General features: G+C 44.8%; 1 protein-coding gene across 4 annotated transcripts in view; it reads right to left on the bottom strand.

Moving 5' to 3' along the window:
• The window catches only part of aff2 (AF4/FMR2 family, member 2), a 139,884-nt gene that overhangs the window by 97,739 nt on the left and 17,912 nt on the right, over nt 1-24,233 (bottom strand). For 3 of the 4 annotated variants that reach the window (XM_081698701.1, XM_081698702.1, XM_027002154.3), the window contains exon 2: nt 8,534-8,654. In XM_081698701.1, the coding sequence (XP_081554827.1) occupies nt 8,534-8,654 (121 nt within the window). Of the gene's footprint in view, nt 1-8,533; nt 8,655-9,030; nt 9,306-24,233 lie in introns of those variants that run through there. The other variant, XM_081698700.1, reaches the window with a different exon arrangement.

Below are 24,233 nucleotides of genomic sequence, written 5' to 3'. Positions count from 1 at the left end.
ATAACACATAATCCATGATAACTACCTAATTATTCATTCCTTCAGTATATATCCTCACTGTCTATTCTATTACCATGGTCACTGCCTACAATCTTCATCATAGTCTACAACATACATCCAGGCGTTTAGATTACCAGAGTACCACCATCAGCAGTGCACTGGCTCACATGCATGTATGTGTCTGTAATTGGATGTGTACGAAAGAGACATCGAATAAAAGAAAAAAAAAAGAAAAAAAAAAAGCACACGTGAGTGCGTGTGTGTGGGTGAATACCAAAAGGGAAATGCTCATAGATCCATACTGTATGGCTGCAGTTGTGCTTGAGATGTGCCTATTCTTTTGAGAGCATATAACGGATGATCAGCTCGAGTGTGAAAATTGTACTTGGCTGAGAAAATAACACATCACTCTTCAAAACTTAAAATTGCCACTTTCAATTAATTTGAGAGGAATACTGATTGTGATGTTTGTTCTACATAGCACAAGCAAGTTTCAGAATGATCAAGAGATTAATGGGTAAGAAAAGGCAAAAGGTTTGTAGCCTATAGGCCTTTAAGCCTTTGAGCTTAAACAGACCTGAACCCTCTATCAGTACAACGAATACAGATATGGGTCAAAACTGCAACTGCTTTTGATGTGCTGCCTGTACTCCTTCCTCACTGCACAGCTGAGAACCGTTAGGGGATTTAGAAGCAGTGTAATTATGTATGGTCATGGAGAGTGACTCCGCCCCAAACACTACCTGCTTTTGCTATGACAGTGCAAAACCAAGAAGTAAATTGTTAATTGGACCGGATCTGAGTATGTCGACATGTCAGATACCGCGCTGATGCGTAGCAGCCACCCAGTCGGAATTCGCAGCTCCCTAGGAATTTCCGCTTTTACTCAGCTTCTGTTGCTTGCAAGTGTGCCTTGTTATAATAATTGTTTTCTTTTTGCTGTTCAGCACATCATTAGTTTGTACAGCTTTCCTCTGCAGACAGCCATGCAAATCCCCCCCCCCCCCCCCCCCCCCCCCCGCGCTGACTATTTCCATAATAAATAACATCCTGCTTAATGCTTAGGCCCTTTGATATGGGTTCATTTTGGCTGCATTTATAGCTTTGCTTTTGTTTCGCGCGAGCCCAAGAACCTGCGCAATAACGATCCAATTCAGCCCGCCGCGCAGAACATCAATTACGGTCGGTGGGCCGGCAACGGCAACGTCTCGGAGAGTGTGCGCGCGGACGCACTCGAAGAACAAACGCGCCTGTAGCGTGCACGTCGCCCTCTGTTTGCGATACAATTAAAGGGTCTGTTATTCCCAAGCAGCGAAAGGACCGAGATAAATCTATTAGCTTTCGCCATTCATTTCACATGTAATTGCCACATTAATAACGCTGCGGCTGCCTCTAAAATGCAAATGCAGCCGTCGCTGCTTCCGACAACATAAAAAGTCGATAAACAAATAATGGTAAATGATCCGGGAGCAGGAGCAAGCGCGTGCCGCCATTACTGCAGGGAGGGAATTATCTGCTGGGCAGTTAACATCTGACCCCCTAACACAAAGGAGGGCGCCAAAAGCAGATCCACTCGGCTTAGCCGCCAGCCTAACCTCTGCACCCCAAAGCATGCGAGCTAATGCAGGTCATGAAGGCGTGGCTGTCTCGCTGAATTTTATTGCAACCAGAGACGCTATAAAAGATGTTTTTTTTTTTGTTTTTTTTAAATGCAGTCATCAAAAATCTGATAATAGGCAGCGATGGAAAGTTACAGGACCCTTTAAAAGAACTCATGCAAGAACACAATTGTAGCAGATAATGGACAGGGATCTGTGTACCAGCACAACCATGAGCCCTGGGGCCCGCATGACAACAAGACGGCAGCGTCCCCGCACACCACCTCCAACCCAGTCATCACACACACTGAGCAGCCTGCTTACGTCATGAATGACGTAAACGCCCTCACCCCCACCACCAGCCCCCACCCCCTGGGCAGTTCTCAGAGCTCGGAGGAGTACCCGGGTCACCGTGGCTCCGATCCAGTCTTCTCAGAGTGAGGGAAGGGGGAAGTCTTTGGGGGGTGGAGGGTGGGGTTGGTTGACTGAGCGCGGGGCTGAAGTTCCCAGACGCTGGGTCTCGGGAGGCGTGAGGGAAAGCCCATCTGGAGAACACACAAAGGGCCGTTGTGTGAACTCCAAGCGGCCGACTCGAGCAGGAGGATGCTGGAGGTGGGCCAAGCCCATGTTCTGCTGGCCGGTGAGACCTACAGAGAGACTCGCACCCGAGGCATTAATTGCTGACACATTATATTAAAGGTCTGGGTCATAAAAAAAAAACCAGCCCTTCACGGCTGGTTAATGGCATACATAATAGTGTGAGCCAGTCTTTTAGAGCATTAGTTATGTGTTTATGAGGGTAAATAAACACACTAAAAATGCGAATCTTAATGCAGACATTTCACAGACTGGTGTGCCACTAAACTCAACTGTGTCTAATTAAGCCTGGAGATGAAATACTAAATACTCAAATGATTTTTGCCAACCTTCCACTTTTCCTCACAGGACTTATCAGATTCATCTAAGTGAATAATGAGGTTATTCAATAGACAAGACATTCACTGATTAAACAGCATTTCGTCTTTTTGTGAAGCTGTAATACAAGTCATTATTGTGACATCATTCACTGGCACTGATAAAATGGCAGTTCTACTCCACATCTATACAATACGCACCTCCCATCAAATGCCGTGACTTTTCACAGAACTAATATTTACACTAGTAGTACATAACTACCAGTCCTGGAGTAGACCTGCATGGTTTCTGTTTGTATTTTCTCTGCTCTAACAGACCTCATTCAGCTCATGAATGTCTAAATAAGGGTATCGGAGCAGGGAAAACACCAAACTAGGGGTATCGGATTTGGGACTGGGAGACGCCCGCACACAACAACACTGGGCTGTCAAACGGCCAGGGGGGTCTGAGACCTCTTTCAGTGGCTGGTACTGAATTGGTGGACATATCCATTCTGGGCTGGTCTGCAGGATGAAGGGGCCCTTGTTCCCTGAGGTGGCTGCACGTTCCTCTAGCCTGGCGTAAATTGACCACTTAAACCCACTTAAGTGTCCAGATCTTAGTTGTTCCCCTCGACCACTCCACAAAGCTTAAGCAGGATTCTTGCGAAGACTCTTCACAAATACTTAACAGCCATCATGAAATCAGGTGTGAGCGCAGGAGCAGGAGGGCCAGCCAGCCACTCCGCCAACGCTTTGCAATGCAAATGTGAAGCGCGTTAAGGCACAAAATGACCCATGAAGACGGAATCAGCTGGCCCCTTCATCTCTGCCGGACTGGGCGTACGTTTGTGTTTGTGTGTGTATGTGTGTGGCCATGTGTGTGCACTTGTATCCAAGTGAGCATTTGTTTGCTCAGTGCGCAGAGTGCGTAAAAGTGGTTTAATGGGGGCGTCGCTGAAGAGAATCAGTGTGCCCCAGTACTAGGCAGCAGTCCGGGTCAGGGTGCTGGTGTGTCACCATGCCGCTCTGCCCAACAGCCTCTCAATGGCCCTGTTTGTTTTTTCCTCTCCACTGCCACTCCAGTCCAACACTGCCTGACCATCCACGCTAGCGCCTCTTCCACTCAGCCCCTCTCCGTGAATAACTGGTCAGAAAACAAATTGCCAGTTTATTTGCTGAAATGAAAGCTCAGCATTTATGAACTATCCATCTTTTTTTATGCTGGCATAGTAATCCTCTACTGATACCACCTGTACAAGATTAAATCATGGATAAGGGTTTCGTCAGTTCCTGTCACGAACTGGAATATCCAGCCTTTAAAATTTGGGCTTCAGAAGAGAAATTGTATTTCGGTGTACGATGTGAATCAACACAAGCCATTTCGTGAGATGAGCTTTATGACAGGAGATAGAAACAGCAGCTCCCACAGTTATTGCTCATGTTCTACTGAGCTGCAGCATTCAACCAATAAGCTGATGCATGGTACTTCATATTTGCTTTTAAAGCTAAATCACTTTCTGATGGTGAGACTAGCTTATTACTGAAGGATGGCAATATCCTGAGCACAGGCTTCTAGGAGAGTGATAGATGATTGTGTGTGTGTGTGTGTGTGTGTGTGTGTGTGTGTGTGTTCATTTGGTCTGCCTCTCCTTGACAACGCCCTGGCAGTGTTTACAAAAGAGGCTTGTGTTGTTCTGCCACAGGCTCTTGGGGTTTTGCCCTCCAGCCCAAAGGCCGACTGAAATGGTAATGAAGGTGCCGGCACCCCAAGATCTCCATCAGAGAGCGATGGAACGGCACACTATTTCAATAGCAAAACCCATGCAGCAGACAATCCTTGCCTAAGAACAAAAGGTACCATGGCGAAGGTTCAATATTCCTGCCATTGGACTTCTGTTTCCGGATCACACGCTATGGGAGTTGGGGGGGGGGGGGGGGGGGAGACACAGCAGTGGCCTACACAGCCATTAATGCTTCCAGATGAGGGATCGATACTGGCTCAAATGAGCAAACTCCAACTACGCATCATTGCAAATCAATAGCTAGCTGGTTACAGCCAGGGGAAGAAGGACAAAATATGCATGTCACGAAATGCCTGTAAGGTAATCAAGAAGTTCTTTCAATGGTTCCGCGTATTATAAGAGCAATGCGGTTCTCAAATTACTTAAGTTCCTCTTCCAAATGCTTGTGGTCTTTAAATTTAGTGTTTGTTGCAACCAACGTACAATACAGATCATCTTTCAGAATCTGCGCTGTAGAAAAGAAAATGGATGACCTTTTACTGAAAAATATAACTCATTCTTAATGTCAAATCTACACTTACATTCATCACTGTTCTGAATGCTTGGAATGTATTATCATGCATTATGGATCCATAGGGTTCTGCACAACCTGCTGTGTTTCCGTAATTCAGAGTGAACAGGCATTGCTAACTAAACTTGTTGATAGAATGTGACAACCTTGACAGCAGTCACTACAAAGCATGGCTAAGTCTGGACACCTCACTCAAACATGGGCTTCACAGCCCTCCAGAGACCAAATGTTGGACTGAATAAATTAAACTCAACTCACTGACTTGCTTCGGTTATTCTCAGCCACGCAAACATTCATGCATAAAACATAGCTGGGGTGACGAAAAACACTCCGGAATATGCTAAAAGACAGGGACAAAAACAGGGCATTGTATGGGAATGAAGATGCCAACTTCAGCTCCTCATTTGCTCTGTGGTTCCTGACTGAGAGAGTTGCTTTGCAGTAAGGGCTAATTTAGGAATATTTGCCTTGGGAGTAAAAACGAGGGGGGGGAGAAAAATCCTTCTCTCTGTGTCTCTCACACGCACACGCACACTCTCACGCAGACACACCCCCAATCTCTCAGTGACTAGAGCGGTACAGAAGTGTTGTTCAGGCTTCAGAGTGCTGGGCTTGGAAGGCTATGAGGCTCTTTAAAGCATTTGGACAGAGAGTGGCAGTTGGGGGCGACTAGGTGGCAGTGGCAGGGGTGCTAGAGACACCGACTCCAACACGGGACCCAGGGACACCGACTCCAATACGTCTGCACCATGCCCACTGCAAAGGAGCCAGGCAGCCCGGCAACCAGTAAATTAGCCCCAAATAGCTGTTAACGGCCCTGTTCCATTAAACAGGATTTAGAGGGATTAGCTAATAGCAGCCTTATATGAGAGGTGGGAGGGGTGTTTGAGTGGAGGGTGAAGTGCATGCACGGAGCACAGAATGGACAGTGGGAGAATAAGCAGGATGTCCTGTAGCGTAGACGTCCCTCTGTGACACTATAAACACCCAATCGAGAGAAAAGCCACAGAGTGGCTGTTAAACACTTAGAGCGAGTCACCGCATGTGTTATTCCCACGAGAATGGCTCACTCTGAACAATTTTTCCGCTCAAATTTTGAGATCATCGTCGGATTTGCATGGTATATACCATTCCATATGCATCTTGTGAACTGCGTTGCCTCTTCGTCGAAAATAAGCCACAAAACCCGAGTGTGGCGTGGGCATGACTCGATAGATCTGGTGCGGTTTCAGAGGTGTGACCTGGGGAATGCCAGAGCAGCAGACGGGGTGGACAGGGTGAGGGTTGGGTGGAGGACAATACCATGCAGCTCTCTCAAAACACACCAAGCCCTCAACTCTAGCATCGTCTTTTGTAAGCGTAATTACTGTCATGTGAACTATCACGGCTTCAGAAATTAACTAGCGTGACAGAACTGTTATGTATACAATCTGAGATTAAAACAACAGATACTGTAGTCAAAAAGAATAAAACTGAACATTAAAGCAATGTACAGGGCTTTTGGATACATTTCTTTTTTACCTTGTTAAGCAGTGACCGCACATGAATTGCCTTTTTCTAAACTCCAGAAGCACTTCCTAGTGGTTATGAATGGTGACCCAGTTTTAGTGGCGGGAAGCACATGCACGTGGGTCGTGGATGGTTTTAAGTGGAGCGCTCTGATCGCGGGACGACTAATTTCGGAGGCTAAGAGAGAGGGCCTGGGCCAGATAAAGATAAATGACGTGGGGCTGATGAGGGTGAGAATGAAACAGAGAAGACGAGAGCGGAGAGGGAGAGCGATGGAGAGGGATGGAGAGAGAGAGAGATGGTTGGAGAGAGGGAGCAAAAGCAACTAGAAATGAGGGGGATGGGTGTCCCCTGTCTTAGGAGGACTGTAATTAGTCTTCAAAGGAAAGGCATGGTTGCATCAGTCCGCAACGGCCGCTCCGTGGGAAGAAGCATTTGCAGACCCCGTTTCTTTGAAAAGCACACTTCAAAGTTACAGTTTACAGACACGCTGCGGTGTTTGAGCTACAGTTTACGACGAAATTAGCTTTGCGAAGGAAACAAAAGTGATGTTCCCGCTGGTGGAAGAGCACGGCTTAATCATAAATCCTGTTTCGTGTCGGTATCAATTATACTCGAAAGAGGCAGGGAGTACACACGTAGACATATGTTAGGATGCGTTTGTCCTGTCTCCTAAATCTCAATCAAGCCATGTGTGTTCCATATGTGAAATGCTTTGCTGTCATCTGTAAAACTAGCCTGCTGTATGGATTATATATAGTGTTATTACACCCAGTCATCTTAAATAAAGCATCAGGTAACACTTAAATCTGAATGGTCTGTAAAGGCGGAAAAAAAATCCTCTCTTTATTTTTTCTTGCCAGCTCAAAAAGAAATCTGTAAATTCTCTTGCCGTAACCTTACAACACATCATGTTTGTATAAGTGACAACAATCAGGGAAAGAGCAAATGGAGACAAATCCTTGGTCGAAGAGGAGCAACTTGATGCTCCTTCTGAGCGAGGGCCTCCTTCAGTGCGAAGAACTGTCCTCCTGGGCAAGGGACATTCCTTCAAGGAGAAGACCCACTCCTTCAGCCATTGACTGCATGGGAGCAATGGAGAGGTTTTGGGGAACCTCAGTGGGTGTCTCCTTATAAAAGAGGTTCACAAACCTCCTGTAATGACTGCACCTTCACTCCCCTGGTGCACACGTTCTCTGGAAAGACCGGTCACCTGCTAACCAGCTGCTGGGGGACACAGATCAAAGTGGGGGAGCAGGGCTGGAGCGCAAAGCTCACGCCCCAGGGCCCAAAGCCACTCACAGGGCAAAATGCAACCGTTGTGCTTCGAGTGTAGGGGGAAAAGAGGTATTAACCTTTGGCCGTACGAATATGCACAGTGTAAAAATCCTTGCCTCCCTTCATAGACCAAATCTCTGTTTAAAATATCAATTTACCTGCTTCTTCTAAAAACCTGACATTACAATATAGCATTTGTCAAAGGGCAGGACTGCTGATCCTAGAATTACCAGTGAAAACCTTATGATGTAAATCTAAAGGTATACTGTGTGACTAAAAGAAGCCCTATACCTACAAACTGAAAATTGGAAATCCCCGTAACATGGGCATATTATAACTCACTTATTGTGAGTGGATGTGAAGATTGAGTTTATTCTGTGGAAACGTGCCCAGGAATCACTGATGTACGTGATGGATTCTGTGCCACACGACAACATTCAAACTTTCAGTATGTTCGAGCACAACTGAAAAGCAGTCACTTAATCTCTAAAATAGATGCCAGCAGCCTTCTAATTGGAACAAGCAAGTCCAGAAAGCAAGAAAGCTACAATGTTAATGTAATTTAAGCAATGCCCAATATATGTAGCGATATATGTTGTTTGTCATTTGTTTTATACTCAGTTCTTGTAATGAAATCCTTGTCACTGATGGCACTGATGATCACACCGCATGAAAAGCGTACAAGAGAAAGTAATACAGGGAATCACTGGGGCTAGGCTGCACTCTTGCTCCGACGGCACAGCCCAGTGAGAATGTGAATATTGGGAGGATGGGAAAAGAGGGAGAGGATGAGATATGGCAAATGAAGTGGCATTCTGCACTGCTCCACTTTCTTATATTAAACAACTCTGGAGCCTGCTGCCGGAGCCAATGCCCCCCTCCCCCCGTGCAGGATGAGGAATCAAGGGCTGGGCTGGGGTGTCGTGGCTGAGCCCTCACCTTGTATGGTTCCCCGAACAGATTGAAGCCGGTGGAGAACAAATCTTCATCCTGCTGCACTTCCTGCGTCCGCCTCTCCCACTCCTTCTTCTTCAGCGCTGAGCGGTCCTGCTCGTAATGACTGTGGGGGGAGAGAGAGAGAGAGAGGGATAGAGAGAGAAGGAGAGAGAGGACGGTAAGTATGATTTGACTTGGCATGCGAGAAATCAACGGCAAAAAGCCCCTGCTTTTAAAGATGCAAGGGAAGCCCTTATCTGTCTAATAGAGCCAAGCTGACGCTAAGCAGGAGGGGGAGGGGGGTTTGGGGGAAGCTGAGAGATAAAGTAACTGGATTGACATGCAGATGCTTCGCAGGAACAGACAGGAGGCTGCCAGGAAGCGGCTGTGGTGTCTGAAACATGGTGTGAGGCTACTAGGCCTTGGGGACACTTCCTTTCAATAAAAAGGCCCTCATAAGGCAATCAACACAGGGACTCTTACAGGAAATTCAAGCTCACCTTAACCAGTGGTGGGTGACAGTGCGTGTGTGCATCTCCAATGCCTTTATGGAAAAGCAGAGTCTGATGGATGATCAAATGGCACTCATCTCTCTCCGGGCAAATCTGGCAGCCCTTATTACCGTGGAACCAAATAATTTCACTTGGCCCCAAAAAACACGTTTCTCTCTTATGTTCAAGCTACTTTGTAATGGCGAACGATGTGATGCCTGGTACTAAAAACTAAAATCAAAATATACAGAAGGGGCAGCATCTCAGGTCCCACGTCACTGTAATGGCTTTTATTTTCACAGCAGAGTGACTAAAGTCACCACTAAAGCCTCTGCTGCGATTTAGCTTTACCATTAGCATCCTCTTTAGCATTAGCATCTCTTGCTGGGAGCACTCAGCATAGATGTCACACAAGTGGCCGACTTTGACACACATGGATACCCAGCCTATGTCCTCTGCCAATATACTCTAGGTGTGTACAGCAAATATTTTCAACTGAGAAGTTTTCAGTGGATGCAACTCAAGTTATGAGGTCAGGCCGACCTTTAACCTGATTACTTGTCCTGTCATCTGTACATTTTGCATGGCGCCAGTGAAAGAGCAAACATTTTTAACTAAACTACATTTGTAAAGCTATGCACATGGTAGCAGCAGATATTTGTTTGTGTTAATCATTTAGCATGCTGCCCTGTTTGTTGCTGTGACAGATTTTCATTTTTTGCCGGGGCCCTTTCAGATTTCGGAAGCTCTGACTGAGTGACCCACACCACTCCCTTGGGGTAGGCGTGTGCGGTGTGGTGCAGGGAGAGTCGGCTGCCGCAAGTGAAGGATGGCACCGAGAGGCCCAGAGTCTGGAAGATGGTTGTTTTTAATCTGCCCTCGCTTTTCCCCAACCAGCTCCTCGATGGGTGGCTGCGGGGCTCGGCCCGGCCCCTTCCGCCACATTTAATCCATCATCGAATTACCCCAGAAAGGGCTGCGAGGAGGAGAGAGAAACAGGAGCGTGGGCCAGAGGAGACAGCCACTTCCTCCATGGGCTACAGCGGAAAAAGAGGAAAGGAAAATTGGGGAAAAACAAGTGACGACGAAGAGGGAACAAACACGGCCGAGAGAGATGGCGCGTGAGGGAGGAAGACTGACGGCGGCTCCCTGGCCATAATGACACCAAGGTGTCAGTTATCTTTATGTCAGCACGCCAGGCGCACCTGACAGAACCACCTGACAGGCTGATAGATCACATTTACAGCTGTCAGCAGCACGGTCTCGGAGGTGCGCCATCCCTCGACACTACATTACCCCCGCTAATGCAGAGCAGGCCAGGCAAGAGTGGGGTCATGCCTGCTAATTAAGAAACCGGGGGGGGGGGGGGGGGGGGGGAAGCAAGGTGCTCCCCGATAACCCCAAGGCATGGCATGTGTACAGCCTGACAGCAGGACAGCAGCTAAGCCGTCTCCGGGAATGGATGTGTAATGGGAACATTCTCCCCCCCCATCCATATGTTGTAAAATTAGATTTTCAAAATATGCCGAGTCCTAATCAGTAAGAGCTTGTTTGCAGGTTTCATGACTGCATCGTGAGATGTGTGGCATGAGATGTGTGGTTACTTTCCTGTCCTCTGTCCACTTGCTCCCCCATGCAGGCCCCACCACATTTCTCTGACACCAAATCGAAAAAGGGGGGGCAAGGAACCTAAACAGAACAGTGATATTCATGCTAAAGTGAATAAATTTAATCTTGGCTGAGCTCCACTGCTTTTGGAAGATAACCAAATACACTGTCTGCCTGTCTCTTTCACACCCCTCTCTCCCCTCATTCACAGATCAACCCCCCCCCCCCCAAAAAAAGTGGAAGCTTCCCATAGAGAACCCTAATAAGCTGTGAGTGCCACCATTATTAGAATGTCGCAACCGCCTCAACAGCGGGGCGGACTTCTGATTTAAGCAGCAATTATTAATTTGAAACACTGGCTAATTAAAAGTACGGCTAAGTGTTTAGCCTCTTGTTACAATCATTTTGTTGGATTGTAATTATACAGACCCACTTGTCATACCCATTAAGGAGATGACGTTTGGAGATGGGGATCAGCTCCAGTTTGATTCCTGACTTCTAAAACCCTGGGATGGGGGACTGATGGCGGGGAAGATACCTGGGGTTGTCTATGTAAGTGAGGTGACAGTGTTGCCTGAGGGAAAATCCCAGCACTGCCGAGGGAAGCCCCCTGCCTTCACCCACTGGGTTTTTGTGTTTGTTTGTTTTGTTTTTTTTAAGTTCTCTTAGTATAAGAAGCCAGTGTCTCAGGTTGTTCCAGACACATGAATGTCATTTGATTTGGCATCTGAATCGTACGTAAGGTGCAACATGCCTAGTTTTTTGGTACTGCTGTTATCCTGTTGGAGGCAGAGTGCTTTGCAGCTGCATAAGGGCAGGGGAGGTGCGACAGGCGGTCATGGTGACTGGTCTCGTTGTGTCCAGCCCAGGTCCAGCATCTGGCCGTGTGGAAACAGTAAAACATTCTAAAAATGCCAGCTTGCCCCGTGCGGTGCCCTAGGGCCTAACCGCAGGTAGCATAAACGGCTGCGTTGGCCTGGGCTTCGTCGTCTTGTCGGAGCCACTCTCCGAGATTAATGAGTGCTGCTGCCAGTAATTGCCAGGTGCCAGGTTATCACCTCAGCCACTGACACTACTCCCTCCTCACCCCCCCCCCCCCCCCCATGTGGCTTCCCGCCGTCTCCTCAAGGAGGGCATTGTTTGAGCTCCCACTCACTCAGGCCCTGCCGTGCGGCTAAGGCACTGGGCCGCACAAAGGAAGCTTCCGGACTCTTCACCCACTCCTGCCAGTGGTAGAATGACTCAGTGGTAAAAGAGTTATGGCACTTCACACTCCACAGCTACCCTACAGTGTATTTGTAATGCACTGAGAGGACACTGAACACCGATTAATAATTAATTATGCAGGCACGAAAACACTACGGCTAATGATAACACCCTATTCCGATATCATTGTCAAGCTTTATGTTTTCACAACAGACTGAAAACAGTGTTGTAATAGATACCCAGTATCTCCCTAAAAAAATCATTGTATGCATTACAGCATATCAAATTTAAGGGATGACATAAATAGTTTGAAATATTTCCCCTTTTTAAATGGCTCTCTGCTCCGACATCTCTTTCCCAAATCTCTTGTTCTTTTAATGAACAATGCAGACATTAGCTGCATGGGCCAATTGGAGAGCACGCCTGGACTACATGCTACATCTGAAATGTCGCCCCATGAATATTGCAGGCAGCAAGCTCAGGCTTGTTTCCAGATTTTGACCCAATTTAGCAAACAGACCTCCCTGTGCTCTGGGACATCATCTCACTGTCCACAAATGGCACGGTCTCTGCCTGTCGCTGCAGCGGGGATCATGGCGTAGGCAGACGCAGCTCTAACAGCCAACCCCCCAGGGCACGCCCTAAACGGGCGGAGAGGAACACCCGCAGCGCCATGCCGTCAGTCGGTGGCGACGGACCGGAGCGTGCCTCTGTTCGGGGACAGCGCTTGGCACTCCGCATAATCAGAAGCGGAAATTACGGCAGCTGCACGCCGATTACGCCTTAATAGGCACCGACTTCAAATTAATGTCTTTTTCATGTTCCATATTTCATATTCATTTTGAGAGGAATTTACCTCAATTATGATGTAATTGCAGATCCACGGATGAAGTTAAAAGCAAGTGGCATGTGTTCAAGAAGCAAATGTAATCTGTCTATTTTGAGTTTTCTGGTTTTAAATTCATGATGTTCACCATTTTAGTAGTTTTCCTTACAAAATGGCATGTCCAGTGTGTACAAGAAAAACACATAAAAAAAATAAATCAAGCTTTTAAAAATGAGATATGATGATAAAACCTAGTTCAAAACTTAAAACCAGAAAAAAAACCCTGTTCACTCAATTCAGTCAACAGTCACAATAAGCTTTACCAACAATAAAAATCGTCTGTGAATGTATGTTATCTTACTGAAGGAAACAAAGAGCTTTCCAACCTCTGCCCTCTAATTGTATAAAAGGCAGATCTTGGTTGAAGTAATAGACATAGCATAACAGAGAAAGAGAAAACGAGACAGAGATCGAGGAACTGTGATAGAGTGAATGAAAGTGGGGGACTGAGGAGGTTGGCAGGTGTGTAACTACCTACATGTCTGACATCTTCATTTCAGACTGTCTGTTAACAGAACACATCATTCTGTGCCACCAGTAAACCTCACTTTGCAACTCCTTAGAGTAAGCATCCTGGAATCACAACACTCCGCTCTGTAACTTAGCTCGAATGGAATTCTGGGTAATTATAACTGGCTTGTCCTTAATCGCATGCTGTTCAAATTTGCATGGCAATGAAATTGTCCCTGATGGACTGCAAGATGCATGGAGTGCACAGAAGACATAATTACATTTTTTTCTTTTTTTCACCAGGTTTTCAACCCAGGCCTCCGTTGTCCTACGAGATTTAGGTGGCGGTCAAAGTAAACACACTTAATAAAGGCCAGTCTTTAACCAATGCTGGGCACATTATCAAATGTATACATACAGATACATCCAGCAGTGGCCAAGGGCTGTAAATGGTTTGTGCATGGTAAAAGCCTCACTGTTCATTAGAGAGAACAGCAGTGGCACATGGCCAGGCTGTGTAGTTCACCCAATTACATGTGTTAACCTGACATGGCTGATGCCTGACTGGCCTGATATGTGACAGGGAACAGAAGCTGCCTAATTTTCCTTTTCGCTTTTTCAGTCTGTAATTTTTTTTTTTGTTTGTTTAGTTAGTCATAGCAGCAAGTTTCTTCTGTGCTTTCCCTCTTTCTTGAAATGCCACTCTCATCATGATTCATCACAGATTTTAAGGTACTAATGTTAGATTTTTTTAAATAATTAGCTATTGCTAGAGACTCTGGCATGTACCGGTATCCAGACAGCCTGACAAAACAAATGAATTACTTTATTTATAAATGTGTATATATATTTGTGATATATGTGACAGTTAGAAATCTAGTGTGACTTATTTCTGGCACCAACTGTGGATTTGTCTGTTGGAGATGGTGTTCACTCCCATTACCCTGACACGGACACTGGCGTACCCAGATGTAAATAAACACCTCTGACAGAACAGCTGAAAACAAGTAAGGTTTTAGTCATGTCTAGACAACCACTATGACCTCATAAGCCGCACTCATGCACACATGTCTACACAGACCCAAACACTACACCGCGTACACACTGGAAAACATGTGAGGGCTCTCGAATTTGCCACGTCCACTATTTCTGAAGCTCCATCAAGGACAGAAAATGTGGCAGACAGTGAAGGATATATCCATTTACTCATGTAATAAACAGTGATCTATTAAAATTAGTAAACTAAGAAATATTGGGTCAGCCAGTGACTACTGACATTTCTGTATTTCATGAGGCTTTGCAAATGCTAAAATTTATTTAAGAAAAAAAAAAAACTGGAAAGCTACCATGCATTGTGCGTGAGTAGTGCCATGTTTAATTAAGGTGATACAATATTTGATCAACGTGCAATAGGATTATTTGAAACTGTGACAAAACATGACAAGGCATCAAATGTGTATTCATACAGGCACTTTCCAGCATGGCCCAACCGTGCATGGAAATCCACATCGACACTTCGTGCCAAATTTCAACGGCTTGTCAACATGAAAAGGACAGAGGGAATAAAGAGGGAACTCTATTACAGGCCTTACAGAAGACACATGGGAGGAAGCGTAGAAGAGTGAAGGGAATGTGGGGGGAAAGTACTCATGAAATGTATAGCACTAGGCACATGGTATTTGGGTTAAACAAGACATTTTTCTTTGATCTTTGATTCTGGTGCATGGGGCATTGAAATGAAAACCCACATCCTTCTCTTCAATTTTTGGTTACATAGCCAAAAATACAACATTCAAATTATGTTTGAAAAATAAAAATAAAACAATAAACTTCAGGGACCTTCAATATCCAACCAAATTAATTATTTTTCTGCTCCTGTTTGGTACGAGGGTGGATATTTAGTCATCACAGAGACTCAATTTCATTCTGTTACACTGTCGATTCAATTATTTGATGTAAAAAGTGGTTGCAGAGTAATTTGTGTGAACAAATTACTTGTAGTGTATCAGCAGCACTGATAAATTAGACTTGATGAATAACCAGTATTTAAAACAGTTTGGATAAATCAGGACTTTTTTCATATAATATGTGCAACAACTATATAGATCATTGCTTCCTAGCTGTTTACTAATGACAAACTACCATAAATAACAGCATACATTATGTTAGTAAATTATGGAATACATCATAATATAAACCACAAGAACTGCAAAATCACACTTTGACTGCGCATAAATATACAGTGGAAATCAAACTGGAGTGGTAATCGCTTGGCATCATACAACAGCACAGAGCATAAGCCAATGCAGCATTGTGCAAAACTGCTCAATAAAAGGTGATGGTGGACATCACATACAACTAGGATCATTTTAATGCAACTTGGTTAAATATTTATAAGATCGATTTTATACTGTTGTCCTTCACCAATGCTGCTTGTTAGATTAGATGAAGATTTTATAGATCAACCACTGTCAAACCAACAAATTGAAGGAGGCCTTTTAGTCTGAAGAATAACAGAGCACGTGTGTTAGGTGAAAAAGTAAAATCACCCCATATGCCTGGTGATTTACATTTCACAAGCATGGAAATTAATGCGAGTGAAAGCTGAACGGCACTTCACAAAAGAGACTGTAAAGAGGCCAGGAAAGAGAGAGAATAAATGCAGGCGTGTCATACTACCAAGCGATATGTTGCAAAATCCATGATAACGATTCATACAATCATACACAGGAGAATAATTTGTTTTCAGACCAAACACGTCTGATTACATGCCTTTTTAAAGCCAAGCTTTTATAAATACATGCCTGACATGTTCCTTTTATATTTTAAGAGCTTTCATTGGAAATAAAATGCAGCCAAAACAACATTATTGGGGGGCTCTGTAAACTGAGACAAAGCTCTCGCCTGACCCTCAGCAAGGTGATACTGCCACCAGCTCATCAATCAGACGCTGCCGTGCCTGAAATAATGGAAAAACACACACAGAGGGGAGCACCCTCACACGGGGCACTGTTTGCTCACTTGTTTACACTACGATATGAGTTATACCATTGCTACTGGCTTGGACCACTAAACCCCAAAAGGGAAGGTGACACAAAACATATCAATGATGACAGGAATTATTTGTTGCTATGTAGTATTTAAACATACCACTGATTTACTCAGGCTACACTCTGGTACTTTCTCCTAAATAACATTGGCTATTGGAGCATTTGTGGCATTCTCTATTGAAGAAAATATATTTTTCTTATTCTCTGTATCGCCCTCTCTCACCACACACTCACACCATCTAAGACACAACAAAGTTCTAACTCTTGTGAGATTTTCCACATGTTCAGCACTCATCATATCTGTCTTTGCATGTCCGTCTTTAACACCCCCGACCACTCATCTCTCTGCCTGTGATGCACATTATTTTTCCTGGTCCTGGCTGCAAGCGAGAGTGCTAACATTAAAAAGAAAGACTGGCTAATCAGTGGCTTTGAGGAGAAGGTAGTGCTCAGGATTCTGAGGGCATCCTGCCAGAAGGAAATCGCCCCCCCCCCCTTTCTCTCCAGCATTTTAAAGATACATCCCCTGAGAAGGACCAAGCACCGTGGCTGCATGCAGCCTATCCAACAGGGTAGGCCACTGGCTCTCTCTCTCATTAGTCTCCAGTCCACCCCCCCAGACAAGCATTTCTACTGACTTCATGACTAAATGAAGCATGTTTATTTATCAAATTATCAGTAATGGACTTCGAGGACCCTGATTACAGAGGGCAGTTCTGCCCATGTTTACTTTTGGATGGAGAACGAGAGCTCCTCATATTCTAATAATAATGGCAGTGTGCTCTCATCGCTAATAGAGGACCATTGTGAAGTGTTGGATGTATTGGTCTAGAATGCCACTTCAAAGTGCACTTGAAAGATGGGGGGAGCACAAACATAAAATGCACAACTACTCCAGCGAGTAGAACGCTGACCCGAAAGCAGAGCCCCAAATCGACAGTGATAAATGCCCACCGGGTACCTGAGGCTTGCAGACAGGTGACTCAAAGCAGGGGGAGCACTAATGCTCTCCACTGGGTTTATCTCAATAATAAGGAGGGGATGGTGGGCAGCGTGCTTGGTGATGACAGTCATAGTGGGAGAGGGCTTTACCAGAGACCTCCACTACCTGCTCCAGTCCCCAGCAGCTCGCAGTAACATGAGAGCATCAATCACTGTCGCACCGCACAGCCGGCTCTGTGTGGCCAAGGCCAACACAAGGACCCAGCTCGCATATGGCAGTGAGATTTACTGCTCCTGAAAGCCACTGATTATCAGCAAATATGCATTTACCATGCACACATACTTTAGTAAAGAAAACCAGGTTTACTGGTAAGTTTGGTGCAACACAATTTCTGGTAAGTATTGTTGATAATGTCAAATTCATTGTCACAATGCACATGACAAAAGCATAATTATTCATTCAGGTATAGGGCTGGTCAATGAGTTTGCAAACTATAAACTTGCAGCAAGGACACTAGTGACATGAAATGTGATGAACAGACCCCTTACCTTTCTATCAAATCACGTTTATTTTAAACTTTTATGGCTATTGGTGTCTAAAGCAAAAATTGCATGCAGCAATAATGTCAATAAATTTAGGTAGTATAGCATTTACTCAGTAAACATCATTTGGACTTCAGAAAAGCATTATGAGGCTGCTTCTGTGAGGCTCTTTCTGAATTATCTTAATTTCTGAATCTGTCTTCAACCTACATATTTTAATTTAGAATGCTTAAAAAATGGGGCCACTGGCCAGTTAGGTGCAACGTAATTTCAAAGTGGTGTCCAATGTCCTGGTTGCGCACACTCAGCAAAGCTAATCTGGGGATGTCCCCATGCTCCAGAGTTTTCTTTAGGCAGGGCAGGCAATTTCAGTCTCTAAGCACGATGTACAGATGAATCCTACAAGGGCTCCCAGCAGCCTTGTGTGGGCACACCACGAAACCTCCATGCAGTCGAAAAGCTGAGTCAACTGCTGATCAGACAAAATGGTGAAAAATAATACCTAAATATACTTAGCATTTACAAGCATGATTTACATGTCTCCTGTTAACCAAATATTAATTTACATCCCTGATATACAATACTGACAGCTGATCTAAATAAGCACTTTGACCTATTAAAGGCAGTTCTTTCTTGTTCTAAATGCATGAAAGAAGGTGTAGGGAAATCTCTTATCAGCTCATCAAACAAGGACATTTAACATCGACGCCACAAAGACACACTTGCCCTCTACCCTCTGAAGGACATCAAACGCTCGTGTAATGGGAGCAAGCGCAATAGATGTCATCGTAATAAATGCAGCACATCTCCGTAATGAGGGCCTTTGGACGACAGGAGAGAGAGACATTACACAGATCAGTTCTGGCTGCCAGAATATTCACAATGTCTTTAAACAGATGGTCAGAGAATTTGAGATTTTTTTTCGCACGCGCCTGAGACTTGTTTACGTCAGGCCAAAGATTTTGATGACGTCTCCGTCTCAAAGGTGAGAGCGATACCTGCCCGCGAGCCGAGTCGATGGTCGTGGAAAAATATATCAGCTTTTCTTTAACCGAAAGAACAGACTGCAATTAATGAGAAGTCGCTCTGGCTGGGGCATCGTAAATCAGACCGTAAACGTTTACTGCCATCAGCCTCGATCAACACTTACTTATAAGACGTTGTGCTCACTTTTCCGCAGAGTCAATGGTTCGCATTCACTCGTGAATTTCACACTATCCATTACCGGAGAGGCAGAGACGGGCCACTTGTCATCATTCATGAGTCCAACCTCACATTCTGATACGTCTATTCTCTGCAGCCCAACTACTCTACAGTATAAATAATGCACATTGCCGGGTTAAGCAGCTAATAACCACTGCTTAGCAGGAAAACGCTTATGGGCTCGAAAGGAAACTGAGCTCATTTTTCAAAACAGCGGCTACTTAAACCGACAAGTGCTCTTTAAACGTGTCTTCGCTCTTAGTCCTTAGCACTAATGCCGCTGGATTACTGAGTTCAGGGTGCAGCCGTTGCTGTCTCGGAACAATTTTTTCCACCTGTCGGAGCCAAGCTTTTCCTCCTCTGCATTGGCCTGCACTGCTTTTAAAAACGCTGTTTCATTTGATACCATGGGGGCTGGCAATACAGAGCCTTATTATGGTTTTTTTCTCTTTTTTCCCTCTTCCAAATTCCTCGCAGAAACAAATTTATCTTGTTTGACTATGAAGCTGGCTTTCAGTAACAAGAGGCCTCTTGATCCTGCAACTCTCACCGCAACAAACACGGAAATCCTCGATCCCGGCGCACGCAGCAAAGGCCGCCCTCCAAGCCTCGCGCATAAAAGCATCCAACACAACGAGAGATCTTTAAACTGTCGCATTTAACTCAAGCTAATGCGGGCTGTTTATCAAAGCTACGACGATCTGCCATTTACCCCAAGAGAGAAATATATTTTTTTAAAGTACAAAAAAAAGAAAAGATCTTTTAGAAGAAACAAGTCAAAGTTATTTTTTTTCTCTAACCGCTTAAGTTTACTGAATTAGCATTTAATTACATTATTTGATTATTTTAAATCCCACATTAATTAAGTGATCAAAGACTCTAACACATTAATGTAGGACTTTGAAATCTCTGCAGTCAAAGGTTTAATTCTGAGAAATGGAGATCAATCGATTATTGTTTTTAAAGGGCAAAGCAACAGACTGGATGAGAATTACCAATATGACAGAAGAATATGGAATATAGAATATGCGTGATAGAACTGCCTACAATTCAGCTGTGATGAGAATGGACGAAATTAAATATCTTTGATCAACCACAGACAGATAAACACCTTATCAGGAACACTGTCTTATATTTACAGTTCCTTGTAGATGATTGACATCACACTTCAAAAATTAGACATACCATAGATCAGCGTCATGACCTTACATCGACTGCATGAGAACAAGAGTCAATGCTGCAGCAAGGTGACATAAGGAAAGCAAAAGAAATACTATAAGAGTAGCAGCTAGTAGCAGAGACAGAGAACTTGGGGGGGGGGGGGGGTTACAGGATCAGATAGGTTGCATTAGACAGTGTGGAAGTGTGGAAGAGAAGCAGTGATAAAGTGCCCCCATTGCATATGCCTCCACCCCCTCCCTTTCCAGTCGCTGAAAAGCAGGCAGCTCTCGAAGGTTGTTAAGGCGCAACCGGCACTGCGTTCGGCTCAGCAGCAGCAAAGAGCCTGCCAGGTCCGCTGACCCTGGGGCCGCACTGGGCCAAGGCCTGGCTCTCCCACTAATCTTCAGATAATGACTCACCAGTCACTCCATTGAAGGAAGAGAGAGTCAATCTAACTGGGGCTTTTTTCAGTCTACAGCAGGAAGCATAGCAACAAAAATGGGTGACCAATGAGGATCTCTCTTTGTGCATGTGTGCAACTGTTCTAGTGCTAAGGAGAATTGTGTTCATTGACTGAGATTTTGATTGGGAAAGAAGCAATTTTATATTTGATTGTGCTCAGGATACAACAACGCCTTGCTGTTCTGAAATCAGTTTAATTATCTGCAGTTTGTGAATAGTTAACAAATTGCACAATTCCCTAGACAGAGATCCAGAACCATGACTAGCATTTAACATACAGTAAATAGAGGATTTAGTCTTTCTTGCACAATTAGACAACTGCCAAAACAATGCAGTATTTGTTAGTTACAGAGTTCCCTTCCCAGACCACAATTAGTCCATCTATCCAGAACAGAGTAGAATGGGTATGAATTGGTAAACACCTCCTTTTATAATAATTGTTTTGGCATGCCCATGCTACCATTCCTTATTCTACATTTAAAAGGACTGAACTGGACAGTAGGCTTCCTTTGATTTTCCACTGGGGCCCACTGATCTTCCCAGCAGTAATGAATGTTACCTGCTTTATTACCCAGGAGCTTGAGCAAATAAAAACACAGATCTGCAATTATTTTCTGTGGCTGCTTTACAGTATTGTTTTATTGTGCCATTAGTACATGCAGCTTTGGAAGCCAGAACTCGTTTCTTTCGCCCTTTTTTTTTTTCCTACCTAGGTTTTTCTTTTCTGACCTTTTCCGGAAAGTTGTGCACTTGGGCCATAGAGAGCCGCTAATAACAGTCATCTGGCGTTGCATACAGAGAGAGGTGCATTTGCAAGAAACCGGAGAAGTTGTCTGTCTCAAGGGGTAATGTCCACCACATGGAGTAAGGAACACTGCCCACAGAGGAAAGTGTGTGTCACCAACAGCAGTTTAACGTCAACTCTTTGATCTGAGTGGGCACTTGGGGGCGGGGGGTGGTGGACGTTGAAAACGAGTGCTGGTAGGACTTGTTAGTTTACACTGTCGCTGGCATGGGCAGGACACAGCCTGGCACACAATGGCTGAGAGGAGGGTAGGCAAAAGACCAAGCCTCTGCACACTCGAGTGCATTATTCATGACATTTAGTGTGCTTCCTCAGAGTATTTTTCAGTGCATTTTCCACACTAGTCATGGTGAAAGAGGAATTAAAATGATGGCAAATGGTTTTATCCCAATACTTTCTTGTGCCAGGCAAATTATTCTTTTATAAGTAATTAATGTAATTGATTTAATGAATCAAATTTGTTGCATTAATGAAAGGGATCTTCCTTTTAGTAGGCCGTTTCATTTCATTACAGTTGACTCCTGCTGTGAATGACATTTTACTCAATTAAAACAAAGTAATGTGAGCAATTTATAACAAAAAAAAAGATTTAACATATACATATTCTCATACTAGCCATTTTGATTTCATAGTGTACCAGTAACCATCCAAATGCACGTCCTCACATCTCTGACACACCATACACAGGAGTGAGCAAGTGCGCGAGCAGGAGAGCAAGAGCAGGCGCCGATTCCTGATAAGGAAGAATAACAACGGACAGCCAATTTATCAGCGGAGAGAGTGAAGACAAAAAGGAGATTAGAATTATGGGTGAGGCCCTCAGCTATCAACTGCACAGGAACTGATAAATCCACCACAAAGCATCCACAAAAGTGAGTGTGTGTGTTCTAACACGTGCGTGTGTGTTTTCTCTTGTGCATGCTTGTGTGTGTGTGTTCTCACAAGCACATTCTTGTGGGTTTGTGTGTACATATGTCTATATATGCATGCACGCACGCATGCATGCACGCACGCACGCACATGTGCTCTCCTCTCTGCCACTCCTTGTGGGTGAGTACTCACAAATTAATTACCCAGCACCATGAGACAGGGGCTAAGGCCCTCCATTCATCCATGCCCTGGTCTCCTCCAGGAGGAGGTCACCAGGCTGCGGACTGACTTACAGTGGCAGGCTGAGGCCAAGGACAAGCCGGAGTTTTTGTTAAATTACACTGCAAATTCATGTTAATGCAAATCCATTCCTAGGTCAGTCTTCTCCTCGCTCTTACTCTTAACATCTGCCACACACAAACACACACAGAGATGACAGCCGATCGGGAACGTTTCCCACAGCATGAGAACGCTGCAAATCAATCATAAAAATCATTTTAAAAAAAAGTCATAACCCATGCAAACGTCCAATGCATGTGAGGAATCACAAACCAGCCCATGTATGAGCACAGATCTGGATTGTTTCACACTAGCTCGTCCGCTTTCCTCTGCTTTTGTGCCTGGCCTGCTTTCATGCCCTAATGGACTCTATTAATTTTCCAGTGGTTAGAGCTTGCACCATTCCATCTTGTTTATCACCAGAGGATGGAGGGATTACAAAGTGGTTAATAAGAGGATTTTGGGGAAATCAGGCACACAGATTTGGGGGTTGGGGGGGCTGATGGCCCTTTGGTCCACACTTATCACTGTTAGTAACCGGGGAAGAATATCTGGTGAGACAAGCACTAGAAGCCGAGCAAACAAGAACACAACAAGGTTCATGTGTCTGCAGGCAAACTGCCGCAGGCTGATGGGCTATACGTGGTTAAAGTGCCGTGGTGTAGAAGGGAGTGCTCCAAACCAGCCAGCCTGATTTGCATGTGTTCTGGGGGTTGGGCAATAATGGTGTTTTCATTTCACACAAAAGGATGGTAGTTGGTTCATTTCTGTGAATGGCTGATACTCAGACCACCCGAGGGTCCTGCGCAACTTGACAAAATCCCCAAACAGCTGTCTGCTCTTATCTGCTGCCAAATGGATACACAAACAAGTCGTGTTTGAGGGAGTATGTTGAGCTAGTTGAAGGTCAAAGAGTCAAGTCTTTAAACTCATAGTGACACTCTCGCACATGGACCCTAGAGAGCCATCATGATTTTTTTTTTATTATTATTGGTTCAAAGACAAATGCTGGGAAAGTTATATTCTCTCACTAGTAGATTCTAATATTCTCAGAAAATAAAAATGCCTCATCTCAGCTCCCCTCAACCTTGTAGCCAGCTCCAGAAAGCCAGTTATTTAGCACAGGGTGCATTAGCATGCTAACATGAACAAAAATTCTCTCAGAATTGCTTCTTCCAAAAAAATGAGAAAAAAAAGGAGGGGGGAGAAAAGATAATACAATTTCTGGCTCCTGCTGCATTAACTCTTCTTGGGTTGCCATGGCAACGGGCTTTGGGCCCAGACATGGCGATGACTGGGGGGGTGTGGGGAGGCCCCCAAGGACGGGAGAGTGAGAGAGCAGGAGAGTGAGAGAGAGAGGGAGGGAGGTGGAGAGGGGGGAGAGAGAGAGAGAGAGAGAGAGAGAGAGAGAGAGAGAGAGAGAGAGAGAGAGAGAGCACAAGAGAGAGACAGAACACAAAGGCAAAGCCAATTACACCTCTCGCAGCACTTCAAGGGTTAAGCCCATCAATCGCTGGCCGGCACAGTGACGAGCCTCGAACAGGCAGCCGAGACTCTGCATGCAGAAGGAGATGGAGGCTCACTTTTGATTTACGATGTATGAACTCCTGCCTCTCAAAAGTGCTTTATATCCACAGGGTCTTATACCCACATGCTTACATCCAAGAATTCTATTTGAGCAGGAACAAAGATAAATAAATAATACAAATGTAAAAATTATGACCTTTAGCCTCAGTTTAAAAACCAA

This window comes from Electrophorus electricus, chromosome 16 (assembly GCF_041902795.1).
Source record: "Electrophorus electricus isolate QZ-2024a chromosome 16, ASM4190279v1, whole genome shotgun sequence".
NCBI classification, from domain to species: Eukaryota; Metazoa; Chordata; class Actinopteri; order Gymnotiformes; family Gymnotidae; genus Electrophorus; species Electrophorus electricus.
This window is presented reverse-complemented; position numbering and strand designations above follow the sequence as displayed.